The 13,522-nt window shown below is 23.3% G+C and overlaps 6 protein-coding genes across 6 annotated transcripts; 3 read left to right on the top strand and 3 right to left on the bottom strand.

Moving 5' to 3' along the window:
* Positions 1 to 87: 87 nt before the first annotated feature.
* Positions 88 to 1,917, top strand: DICPUDRAFT_82559 (uncharacterized protein; the record flags this gene model as incomplete). The annotated part of the gene is made up of 1 exon (XM_003291861.1): positions 88 to 1,917. One exon carries the CDS (start codon positions 88 to 90, stop codon positions 1,915 to 1,917), a length of 1,830 nt encoding a protein of 609 aa, XP_003291909.1.
* Positions 1,918 to 2,001: 84 nt separating this feature from the next.
* On the bottom strand, positions 2,002 to 3,021 carry DICPUDRAFT_82558 (uncharacterized protein; the record flags this gene model as incomplete). The annotated part of the gene is made up of 1 exon (XM_003291855.1): positions 2,002 to 3,021. The coding sequence occupies one exon, from the start codon at positions 3,019 to 3,021 to the stop codon at positions 2,002 to 2,004; it is 1,020 nt and encodes a 339-aa protein (XP_003291903.1).
* A 990-nt stretch (positions 3,022 to 4,011) lies between these two features.
* DICPUDRAFT_39756 (uncharacterized protein) lies at positions 4,012 to 5,313 on the bottom strand (the record flags this gene model as incomplete). Its single annotated transcript, XM_003291854.1, has 1 exon — positions 4,012 to 5,313. A coding segment is annotated over one exon (1,302 nt), but the record flags the coding sequence as incomplete, so codon positions are not given.
* Positions 5,314 to 6,940: 1,627 nt separating this feature from the next.
* Positions 6,941 to 8,389, bottom strand: DICPUDRAFT_156555 (uncharacterized protein; the record flags this gene model as incomplete). The annotated part of the gene is made up of 1 exon (XM_003291853.1): positions 6,941 to 8,389. One exon carries the CDS (start codon positions 8,387 to 8,389, stop codon positions 6,941 to 6,943), a length of 1,449 nt encoding a protein of 482 aa, XP_003291901.1.
* Positions 8,390 to 10,949: 2,560 nt separating this feature from the next.
* Positions 10,950 to 11,282, top strand: DICPUDRAFT_82555 (uncharacterized protein; the record flags this gene model as incomplete). The annotated part of the gene is made up of 1 exon (XM_003291860.1): positions 10,950 to 11,282. The coding sequence occupies one exon, from the start codon at positions 10,950 to 10,952 to the stop codon at positions 11,280 to 11,282; it is 333 nt and encodes a 110-aa protein (XP_003291908.1).
* An 80-nt stretch (positions 11,283 to 11,362) lies between these two features.
* On the top strand, positions 11,363 to 12,037 carry DICPUDRAFT_82554 (uncharacterized protein; the record flags this gene model as incomplete). The annotated part of the gene is made up of 1 exon (XM_003291859.1): positions 11,363 to 12,037. One exon carries the CDS (start codon positions 11,363 to 11,365, stop codon positions 12,035 to 12,037), a length of 675 nt encoding a protein of 224 aa, XP_003291907.1.
* Between the last annotated feature and the right edge of the window lie 1,485 nt (positions 12,038 to 13,522).

Genomic DNA, 13,522 nt, shown 5'->3' with positions numbered 1-13,522 from the left:
TACAACCCACATTTTTAAATTTTTATCATATTTAAAATTAAATAATATTAAAAAACTATTAATTAGATATTTTTTATTAATTAAATAATGAATAGAGTTTTAATATTAATCATTTTATTTTTTTTAAATTTTAAATTTATAATAATAAATGCATATTATATAGTAATTGATTTTAACAGTAAAGAAAAATATGAAAATTTTAAATGTGGTCAGTTGGATATTAATAGGAATGTAATTTACCCTCCTTGTAAATCATTTTTTGATGCAGGTAAAAGTGCATCAGAATATAACCCGGTGGAATATAATAATAATCAGTTTAATAATTCATTAATATTATATATTTTAGTAGATGAAAATGAAAAAAATGTATTTTTAAATGATGAATTTGTAGCATTTGGGGAGATTTATAATTATTGTTTTGTTGATTTTAAAATTGTAGATTCAGATTTTAAAGAATTAAATGAAACAATAATCACCCTAGATGGGAGTAAAATAAATCAACCTTTTATTCATACTCAAGAACCAACAATAAATTATCAATGTAACAATAATAATAATATTAGCAGTATTATTAAAAATAATAATAATTATAACGAAAATATAGTATTTTCCATATATAATCTACAACTAGTCAATTGGTACACAAAACCCATGTTCGAACTAAAGGTTTTTATAGACTCACCTTATGGATTCAATAGAACATATATATTTAGAAATTGTATTTTTAAAAATTCAGATGCAGTCATAGCAACAGCCATATCCTACAAAAATAGTAAAGAAATCAATTTAAGAAAACATATAATATTCCACTCTTGTATATTTGATAATTTAATCAAAAGCAGCCATAATTCCATGATATTCGATAAAAGTCCAATTGGTTCTTGTTGGAGCAATATGTATTTCTATGATTGTATTTTCAGAAATACCATAATCAAAGACGAACCATTAATAAGTTCATATCTAATAGAAAAACTGGTAATGGAAAGAACTGTTATAGAAAACAATTATTTAGGTGTCAGCTTTTATAGAGTATTTCACAACAATGTAGACATTAACATGAACCATTTAAAAATTCAATACAACCAAATTAACAACTTTTTACATTTTGGGAATATAGATAAAGCAATACAAACCTTCAGTTTTCAGTTTAAAGATTCATCAATAGAGAACAATCAATTATTAAAAAATAAAAGCATTCAATATTTATTCGATTTGGATTTCGAAATTAGAACTCATTTTGAACATGTACATTATGTGGCAGATAATACTTTAGTATCTTTTATAGAAAGCACCTTTAGAAATAATATAATAGAAAATAATAAAAATAATATTGTAGGTCTAATTTCAATAAACTCAAAATATTGCAAACTATTTTTCAGTAATTTAATAGTAGAAAAAGAATTTAATCAATTTCTAAACTCCACCACACCCTATTCAATATCGCTATCAAACAATACCATCGAATCTAAAGACTCTATCATTTCAGAAAATACCAAAGTAATTTTATATAATAACTCGATACTAAACCAAATGAAACTAATTAATAGTACAATTATAAATCTCAATAGTCAAGAGGAACCTAATGAAAATGGCAACAATGGAATTAATAATAAAAATAAACTTATAATTGCAATAATAATACCAATAATATCAACAGTCATAATAGTGGTAATAGCAATACTATTATATAAAAGAACCAGTTTATTTAAAAATAAAACAAGCAATAGCAAAAATAATAACACATTTATAAATAAAAATAAAGATAATGATATGAATAACGAAATAGAGCTACAAGATAATGATGAAAAGGCAAATGTTGACCATGGCAGTATACCAATAGATGAAAACGAAGGAAAAGACATAAATAATAAAAAAAAGAAATCATTAAATGAAAATGAAGCACAATTAGACAATTAAATAAAATAAAAATAAAAATATATGTATTGTATATTTTATAATATCAAATAAAATAATTTTATTTATTTGTTTTTATTTTTTATTTTATTTATTTATTTCAATTATTTCTTGAGCAATTTTTAATATTTTTATTGATTTTGGTGTTATTAAAGTTAAATTCATATACTTGTTTTTCATTTCTGGGTTGTAAAAAATTAATGTTTCTAATGAATCTAAATTCTCTAAATTTATTGACCTTGTGAATGATATTCCAAATATTAGTGTCTTGATATTTTTAGGAAATATATCTTGTTTGGTTATTTGATTGTAAGAGTTACCAAGATATAAATACTCTGTTTCTTTTGGTATGGATTCTATGAAAAGTTTTTGATTGTATGAATTACCCAAAGAGAGATGTTTAATTGATGGTGGAAGTGAATTGGGTTTGATAGGTTTATTATAATAATTTCCAAACTCTAACATGGTTAATCTATAGGGTTTTTGAAAGCTTTCAAATGATACCGTAAATTTTGAAAAATCACAGAAAATGAGCTCTTCGACTGATGATGGAATTGAATCATTTTCTAATATTAAATTTTTATCTATTGTTAACCTTTTTACTGAATTTGGTATTACATTTGGTATTATTGAATTATCTTTAATATCCCTATATAGTATTAAATTTTTCACAGTTTTTGGTATTAACCCTTCATACAAATATTTAATTTCATCATTATTATTAATATTATTTATACTTGATAAATTTGGTGATATATTGGTTTTATTTGTATTTTCATTATTGTTATTATTACTAATTATATTTTTATTATTTTCTAAAAAATCGGGTAAATCTAAAAAATATTCATTAATTGTACTTGAACCTCTAATTTCTAAATCTTCAAGGTAATCTCTGTAACGAAAATATAATAAAGATTTAATATTAAAGAATTGATGCTTTCTTTTAATATAATCGATTGCATTTAAACTCTTAATATGCTGAAATATAATATTTTTTAAATAAATATTTCTAATTATTCTAATAAACAAATGAAGTTCATTATTATTATTACAATTTATATTATCTATATTGTTATTTTTATTATTTATATTAGTTTTATTTTCCATTTAATAAAATGAAGTATTTTTTTATTTTTTTTTTTAAAATTAAAAAAAAAATAAAAAATTTTAAATAATTTTTTAAAAAATTTTATTTTTAATTACCCCTTTTTTATTTAAACAAAATAAATTAACAAAAGAATAAAGTATGAATGAATGAGGTTAAAAGAATAGATAGATAATTATTTTTTAAAATGTAATAAAATTAATTTAAAATTTTATTATTTGTTTATTATATATATTAATTAAATTTTTTTTTAAAATACACAAATTATATAATTAATATATTCGTTATTTATATTATAGTTAAATTATTTAATAAGCTGAAATTTTATCAACATAGAGTGTACCTTGTTCATCACCTTTAATGTCTTGAATCCAGATACCGTCAACTTTACCAGTTGCACCGAAATCAGAGAATGAAGCAGTGACTTGGGTCCATTGGTTGGCTGGGATACTTGAACCGATAATATCGCTTAAAAGTTTAGAACCAACAGCTTTACTATCTTTTACAATGGTCAATTTAACATTTTGGTTACCGGATGAACCACCATTAACAGAAAGTTGAAGTTTAGTGTATTTGTCAGTGTCAATGCATTGGTTGCATCCAAAGAAAATAGCGCCATATTCTTTTGGTGTGAAGGATACAGAAGCTGTGGCACCATCATCAAGTTGTTCAGTTGATTTTAATGAATGAACACCCCATGACCAGTCTTGGAAATTGGATTGTAAACCGCTATTATAGATTGAAAGTGAATCGGATGGATTTGGAGTTTCAGATGGAGTACTTGTTGGAGTAGCAGTTGGGGTTTCAGTTTCAGTTGGAGTGCCAGTTGGAGTAGCAGTTGGAGTTTCAGTTTCTGTTGGAGTACTTGTTGGAGTATCAGTTGGAGTTTCAGTTTCTGTTGGAGTACTTGTTGGAGTGGCTGTTGGGGTTTCTGTTTCTGTTGGAGTACTTGTTGGAGTGGTAGTTGGAGCTGGGGTTGAGCTTGGATCTACGAGTGAAGCAAGAGCACCAACAAAACCAGCGTTATAATCAGTAGCAACTTCATTTGAAATGTAATTGGTTCTATCATCAGAGAATGAATCATCAGATTCTGGACCACCGACTAAAGCACCTTTTAAGAGATATAAATTGTTAACTGGGTTATTAATATCATTGGTAGTAGAGTGATGGGCAGCACGATGATGTGGATTAATTGGATAGTTTGGACCAATACCAACAACAAAAGATTGTGACTTTGGATTATTACCTAAGAGATAACCAATTTGTGCAGCAGTAAAGGTAGTACCATCAGTTGAACCTGACATGGAAGCAAGGAAAGCAGCAGTGGCAGCATAACGAGCTGGACCCCATTGTCTAATCCAAGCTAAACCACCTGGAGTATAAGTAATACCACCTCCTGGTAACCAATATTTTAACCAACTGTTGAAATCGTTGGCATAGGTTGAAGTAGATGGATCTAATTGTGATAATAAAAGAGAACAACCTGGAGCTTTAAGATCCCAATCGTGTGAATTGCCTTGAGCCATACCACCAATACCATAGGTAGCGTAATCGGCTTTAGCTTTGGTTAAGTATGAAGCATCACCAGTGGCTTTGTATAACCAGATACTACCCCATACAAGTTCATCTTTATAACCTGACCATGAATTGTAAAAAGCTTGTGCATTGGTTACAACATCAGAGTAGGAACCACGATATGTATAACCAAAGTTATGAAGAGTTTTAGCGTGACTTAAACAAGTGGCGGCATAGGCTGGATCTGAATCAGCAAAAGCTAATGAAGCAGCAGCAAGGGCAGAAGCGGCTTCCATTGCTACTTCAGTACCTGGTTGATCAGCGGTGATCATATATACTGGACGGTTCATTGTCATCATTTCTGGTGGACCCCAGAAAGAATGATCAAGATTACCATCACCAACTTGGGCAGCAAATTCGTTATCGGCAGTATGTGCATTTATAATCCAATCGGTACCATATTTAATTGTATCCAAGTATAAGTTGGTTAAACCACATTTGGCAATGTTATCTTTATATTGATTGAAAGACCAACCCAACATAGTCATAGAGTATGTCATTGGAAGAGCAAATTTGACACCATCACCAGCATCAAAGTAACCACCACTTAAATTACCATCACCATTGGCATCTTTTTGTGAATTGGGTGATGCATCATTTAAAGCGGAATTACCTCTCCATGGAATATCGTTATCTGGCAAACGACCAGCTCTATTCATTTTATAAAACATTAATGCATTTTCTAATACCATGCAATAATCTTGTTCTGCGCCTATAATAATTGTAAAAATAAAATAAATATTAATATTTAATTTTTTTTTTTTTTATTTTAAAATTAAAACTACTTACAAAATATTGTACTGGTTAATAAACCAAGTATTATAAATAAAGGTAACAATAATCTCATTATTATTTTACTTATATTCTATGTTTTAAATTTATTATAAAAGTTTTTAATATTATTATTATTATTTAAAAAAAGTTTTTGGTACATATAAAAAAAAAAAAAATTATTTAAATATTTTTTTTCTTTTACTAAAAATTTATCTATTTATTATTTATTATTTATTTATTTATTTTGATTATTTGTTATTACAACTATAAAAAATAACGATTGAAAAAAAAAAAACCTATATTCTGGTAATAGATATTAATTTTTTTTTTTTTAATTTTAAAAAAATATATACACAAATAAAATCTATAAAGTATATTTATGTATAAATAATTTTTTTTAAATTATTTTATTTTCTATTAAATTACACAAAAGAGATTTGAAAATGTTTTGATAAGTTTTTTTTCAGGTGCATTTTATAGATTTTCAAATCTGTAAAAAAAAAAAAAAAAAAAAAAAAAAATAAAATTAAATTAAAAAAAATTATTAATTAGGAATTTGTGTTTTAATGATTTTTTTTAATTTTTATAATTTAAATAATTTAATTATTTTCGTCTTATTTTGAATCTTTTTGGTTTAACTTATTCTTTTTTTAAAAATTATTTTAAATTAAAAAAAATCTTTTAATCTGAAAAAATTTTTTAAAATTAAAAATAACCAACTTCATATGAAATATTAAAAAAATAGTTAAAAAAAAAAAATTAAAAAGCTAACTGAATTTTTTGAAATGTCGTTTGTTGACACATTTTGATTTCATTATATTTTTTATGAAAATATCATTCTTTGGAAAAACCATTGAGATCCTATTTTAAAATATAGTCATTTATATCCAAGATTTTATATGAAACATTTTTTCACTTTCGTTATTTGAATTTTAGTTTATAATAACTTTCGAAATGATTATGTTTTAATTAAAAGAATGATAACTTTTGATTTTTAATATTCTTTTAAAAACATTAAATTAAAAGTTATTTTAAATCAATTATAATAAAACCCTTTTTTTTTTTTTTTTTTATTTTTTTTTTTTTTTATTTTATTTTTCAGAGGTTAGTACTTTTGAAAAATAACTTAAATTCAAATAATTATTTTTCGAAGTTTAAAAACTTGACCAATGAAAATTAATATCATGTTTTTAATAATTTTTTTTTTTTTTTTTTTTTTTTAATATATTCTAACTGAAATATATTTTTTATAATAAACAAGAGGCTTTATTATAATAATTGATTAATGATATGTTTTATTAATTTTTTAAAAATGTGGTTATTAAATTATTTGAAATTATATTTATATTTTTTATAAAAATAAAATATTATATTAATATTTTTATAAAAAAATTATTTTATTTTATTTTTTTATTTTTTATTTTTATTTTTTATTTTAATTAATTATTAAAAATTTAAAATTTTTTTATTTATTATTTTTATTATTATTTATTTATTTATTTTGGTATTAACTTTATTTATTTATTTTTTTTTATTTTATTTTTTTTTTTTTTTTTTTTTTAAAAATTGAATTTAATTATTCCAATAGAGTAAATTAACAGAAGTGTTATTAAAACTGACCTTATAATAATCTGGTTTACTATCATTACTATAGTAAAGGTTGATAATATTAATTTCTTTTGGTTTATAAACTCTTTTTTTTGAAATTAATTCTTTTACTTGGGTACAGTTCTCAAAATTGGTCCAAATTGAAACGGAATAGACGTCATATTTGTACTTTGGGTCACTTAAAATTTGTAATGAGGTTTCTAAATCTTCTAAATTTGAAACCTTTAACATTATATTTCTAATATTTCTATTTCGACTTAAAACATTTTTGATAATTGGTAATAAATGTTTGAAATCGAATCTTAGATCTTTTATACTTCTAGCTTCAACAAAACCTTGAATTAAATCTTGATTTAACTCTTCATGGGGTATATTTAGGTCCACTGATACTAAAAAAGGATTGGAAAGAATTGATTCAATACCTTTATAAACCAAAGGTAAATCTAAACCTTGATAATTTCCATTGCAAATCATACATTTAAAAGATTCGTGACAAAGGTGTGTAATTGCCAATTTTTTTAATGTAGCTTCATTTGATAGCTTCCTAACAACAATTTGCCAGTCTTTATCAGAATTTCTGTTATATACTTGTTGAGAATCGGCACCTTCTTGATTGGTATCAGAGTAATTAGAGCCTCTCTCTATGAGAATTCTTTTTGAGTTTATATTGCTAACCATTGTTTCAACATTGGAGTCAAAGGTTAAACTATTTAAACTACTCAAAACTGTCAATCTTTCTGTATTATTGCCTAAAAGACTTGGTGAGAATACTAAATCATCAATACTGATTTTGTTTGAATTGTATTCTAAATCGATGCAAATTGAAAATGAAAATTGTGGTTTTATTTGTTTGTATGAGATGTTTTTAATATTTGATTTTAAAGCATAATATAATTTTTCTGGACCTAGGTATTCTAATGATAACTTTTTTATTTTTGAGTTTGGATCTTCGTTATTAAAACCAAATAAACCATTTTCATCAATTAATGACTCTTCACTATCATCTATTAATAATGAAACTTCAATATTTTCTGGTAGATTCTGATAATTTTGTAAAATAGTTCTTGCATCACCAGCCATAATATTCTCTAAAATTATCATTTTATATTGGTATGGTTGAAGCTCTTGTAAATCTGAATAATATCTTACAATTTTAACTAGATCTTGAGGTTTAACCAATCCATGCTCTTTTCCACTTAAATGTTGAACTAATTGGACATTTGCTTCATCATTACTGCGTTCTTTAATTTCACTTGATACATTTCCAAAGATTTTTTTTGAGATTAATGAATACTTTACAAGTTCATCTGCTTTGAGATTGGTTGCTATTGATCCATTGTATATTTGATTTGAAATAACATGCGAAATATTATATGATAATATATATTCTATTAAATAATTTGGGAGTGTCATTATTATTTTAATATATAATTAATTTATTTAATAAAAATTATGAAAAAATAAAAAAAAAAATTTTTTTGATTAATATCAAAGATATTTATTTTAATATTTTTTTTTAAAAATTAATAAATATATATTTTTTTAATAATATAATTTTTTTTATATTATAATTTTCCTTTTTTTTTTTAATTTTGTTTCTGTGAATGTAGCTTGGTTTGAGATATGAAACAAAAAAAAGATTTTTATATATTAAAAAATAAAGACATATAAATTATAAAACCAAAATTAAAGACTCTTTTGAAAAAAAGTAAATTAAAACCTTTATACAAATATTATTGTGTACACCTTTATTATATTAATTTTAAAAAATTAAATTAAATATATGAAAAAAATTAAAAAAAAAGAGGAGACACATTTCTTTTTTTTATTTGAAAAAAAAAAGAAAATTACCAAAGAAGATCTTTTTGAATATTTGTCGATTACTTTAATGTTAGATTTGGGTGTTTTTAAATTTATTTACAAGTTTGGTTGGCAATAATTTCAGATTCCTCAAATAGCAACATTAACATTGCTCAAAGATACATTAAAATATGATAAAAGTTGGATATCTATTGAACTTGATGGTTATTATAAGTCTATAAAATTGATGAAAGAGACGAAAAGGTTCCCTACTTTTAAATCAATTGCAACAAAACATAAAAAATGTAAAATTAAAAGTAGTTTTTTACAGTTTCAATTTTCTTTGGGTCTGTTAATTTGAACCCAGTCAGAACGGAGCATGTAGATTCTTAAGAATCTTGTAAGAACAGAACTCGTAAATTCAAAAAGGAACATGTAAACTCTTAAGAACCTTGTCTGAACGGAACATGTAAAGAGATTTTGTTAAAGCTTTAGATTTTCTATTATAGAAAATTAAATTAATATTTTTTAATTACAATCAAAATTAATTTTAAAATTTTATTTACCATTTATGTTTGAATGTTTCTAATAATAATTTTATTTAAAATGTTACATTTAATAAAATTTATAAAGATTTTTTATCCTTATCTCTTAAGAAAGAAGGAAAAAAAAAAAAAAAAAAAAAAAAAAATTAATTTAAAAAAAAAAAAAAAATTAAAAAAAAAAACAATTCAATGAACTAAAAATTTTTATAAAAATTTCCGGGGTTCCGTTTAAAAATTTTACAATAAAAAAAATTTTACAATAAAAAAAAAAAAATTTGAATTTTTTTTGCAAAAAAAAAAAAAAAAAAAAAATTTGAATTTTTTTTTGAAAATATAAAAAAAAAAAATTTTTGGTTTTTTTTTCTATTTTTTTATTTTTATTTTACACACACAAATATTATTACTATTATTATTAGTCAATTTTTTCAAAAGGTCAACTATCCTTTTTATTTATCTTTTTTATTAATTATGGAAGTAAAATTTGATGATATATTTAAATCAAAATATATCTATCACTTTGTTACTAGGAAAAGAAAGAGAATAAAAGGGACAGTCGATATTAATTGATCCAAGAAAACACCCCCAATCCTATGCTTTTAAAAGTCCTGAAGAATTCCATAGTTCTAATAAGGTAACTGAAGAAAGTATTTCATGGTATTAGAGATTGAATTTGATATAATCATTAGTCATTATCACTCACCATTCAATCTATTGTAAGTATAAAAATATTTTTTAATTTTTTTATTAATATTAATATTAATATTTTTTTATCTCTTTATTTATTTATTTATTTAGATACCAAACATAAAATAGAATTACGTCAAAAGTTTTCGAAAAGCAAATTAAAATTGAATTCAAAAAATATAGATAAGCTAGCTAGTGTACCTATATGTAAGCCAGATGTTCGAATAGATAAATGTGGCAAAATTACCAAAGTTAATATCAGACAATGTTATAATAAATTTAGTCCAAATTGTTATAGGAATAAATAGTGGGAAATAAAAATATTGCCTATTTTAAAATACACTCTTAAAAAAAAAAAATTTGTGCTTTTATTGTGTTTTTTAAATAAACCATCAATAAATTTTTAATTCTATAAAACTTCTACATTTTTATTTATCAAAATTTATTAATATATATAAAAATATAAGAATAAAAATATAAGTTAATAAATAATTACAATAATAAATAATTACTTTAATAAATAATTACATTAATAAATATATTAAAATTTTTTAATATTAATAACAAAATATAATCAATGAAAGTAACAAATAAAAGATTTATCACAAGAAGGAATTCAATAGAGGATATTGACAAAAGCTTTCAACTTCACCAGAAACAAAACAAATGGCCAGGTTGTTAAAAAATGAAATTGAAGATGAAATTGAAGATGAAATTGAAGATGACAATACAATTGAAATAGAAAATCAAAGTCAAGATGAAATTCCTGATCAAATTGGCAAAGAATTGGTTGTTTTGAATGGTAATAAAAAAAGGGTGAAAAAATGACACTTGGGCACATGATATTTACAAAATCTTCAAAAATAATAAGCTATTAATTGCTGAAGAATTATCAAAAGTCACCTCAAATGTATCACTAATCATTGATTTATGGTCTTCCCCACATGGAAAAAAAAAGTTTATGGGTTAAGTGCCAATACTTAACGAGTGATTTAAAAGTAATTGTTATATTAATTGCAATGACCAAGTTTTCAGAAAACAAAATTAAAAAAGTTATGGAAGATTATGGATTATCAAATAAGGTTATTTCAATTTCATTAGATAATGCTTCAAATGGTATCGGTACTGTCAAAATGCTATGTGATGAAAAAATTATAGAGTCGTCCTTTAATAACTCTGCCAGTAGATGTTTCGCCCACATCTTAAATTTATGTTTTGTTTCTTTTGTAAAAGATAAAAAAAAACCATCAAATATCACCATAGAACAATCTAATTAAAGACAAAAAAGAGACACCTATATATATTTCAAAGTATTTGGAAATCCAAAGGTATTTAAAAGAAAGTGTGGACAAAAGAAATGATACCACTTCATATGATTTGGAAAGAAAAAAAAGCTATATATCCAACACTGTATTCTATAGTAAGAAATGTTTTTTCAGTTGTTTCTTCATCTGTGGAAATAGAGAGAACCTTTTCTGGTGCCAAATTGTTGATTACCGATAATCGTTCCAAATTGGGGTGGGAAAGGATTGAGCAATGCGTACTTTTAAGAGAATGGGCAAAGTCAGGCCTCCATCACAGAAGAAAGCTGCTGCTACACCTCCATCTGCCACTAGAGTTATTAGGCACCAGCACTGACTTATTAACAAACTTTAAGTTAAAGGAACAAGAACTTAAGATGATGGAGCTAATGAATAATCAAATGCAAATTTTGAAAGAATTAAGTTTCCAACCACACCGTGTTCCATTCCCAGAAGAATCAAAATTTGACGGAACTAATAGAGCCGAGTTTGACAAAAATTGGGATTTGTTTGAATTCCTATTCAGACATCATTTTGTTAAACCAACTAGTGCTAATTTGCTTTCAAGTCTTCGTGGTAGTGCAATCGATAGATTAAGAACTATTGATCCACTCAATACTAAATCGGTTGAAGAAAACATCATGGCCTTAAGAACTTACTATCAAGATAGCCCAAGCATCATCCTTGATAGATTCTCTACCTATTCTAGAAAACAAATTCAAGTCACTTGAAACTTGTTACTTGTATTTGACATTGTTAAAAGAAGGAGTCAACTACCTGATGACGCTGCTATTTCTTTCTTAGGTCAGGCACTTGGTTGTAATTTGAAAGAATATTTAAGCTTGCGATGCAGAAAAGGCATCACTTACGATGAATACCTCGATGAAGTTAGACATCTCGAAATTGCGTATACCGAATCCAAGGTTTCAAGGGTAGATATTGTTAATAATTCTGTCTATAATGAATATAATAATATATCTAAAATTAAATAAAAATAATATATAAAAAATAACTTAAAAAATTTTTCAATCAATATTTTTTATGAATTTTTTAAATTTTTCCTCTATTTTTAGTTTTTTTTTTGATTTTTTATAGCACTCATAGTTTTAAAAAGGTAGAAATAGGTGCGCTGTGGGGGGTGCGGTTGGCAGGACTATTTTTTTTTTTTTAATTATATTCCCATGGTTGTTATTACTATTATTATTATTAAAATTTTTAATTGAACAGATTTGTTTTAAAAAACTAATATTATTATAATTATTTTTTAGAATATTGTTTTTTTTAAGGAATGATGACGATATCATTTATTATAAATATTATTATTATATTAAATAATATATTATATATATTGACTATATATAGATATAGATATATATTTTATTTAAACTATTAAATCAAATTATAAAGTGAAAAAATGAAAAAATGAAAAAAATTTAAAAAAAAAAAAAAAAAAAAAAAAAATATTTTTTTTTAAATTTTATTTTTTATTTTTTCACAATCAATAATCATTTTCAAAAAATGTATTTATATTTGTATATTTTTTATCTGTATTCAGCTCAATAACTTTATCAATTTTTTTTTTTTTTGATTTTTTTATTTTTGCCTTTTTTTAATTAAATTTATACAATATACATGAAAAAAATGAAATTTTGGATTTAGATTTTTAAAAATTTGGATTTTTATTGTTTAATTTTTTTAAAAAAATCAATTAAATAAAATAATTAAGTAAATTTAAAAAATAATAAAATAAAAACCAATAAAAAAAATTTTATAAATTAATTTACATAAAAAAAGAAAAAAATATGTAATAAATTTTTAATCTTTATTTTATTAATGTATTATCTTATATATAACTAACTCTTTATGAAATATAAAAATGAAATCTGAATTGATAATAATTAAATTGAACATACTAATTGTTGTTTTTTAATTTAATTATTATAATTGATGGTGAAATAATATATAATATAAAAATACCTGTGAAATCTTTTGATTGGTAGGGATAAGGGCTAAACTTTCACCTTCTGACTTGGTGAGTTCTTCTTTAAACAGATATTAATGGTCTACCAGTACACGTACTATAATGGAGCTACGATTATTTTATTCATCTAAAATATTTTGATGGTATACCAATTTGCTTGGCCAGAACAAAGTCGGTATGCTCAAAAGTCAATTAGATTGAATTGTATCATAATTTGATATTAATGATTGATTAT

This window comes from Dictyostelium purpureum (assembly GCF_000190715.1).
Source record: "Dictyostelium purpureum unplaced genomic scaffold DICPUscaffold_306, whole genome shotgun sequence".
NCBI classification, from domain to species: domain Eukaryota; phylum Evosea; class Eumycetozoa; order Dictyosteliales; family Dictyosteliaceae; genus Dictyostelium; species Dictyostelium purpureum.
Note: the sequence above shows the minus strand (reverse complement) of the source record. Positions and strands in the feature narration are given on the sequence as shown.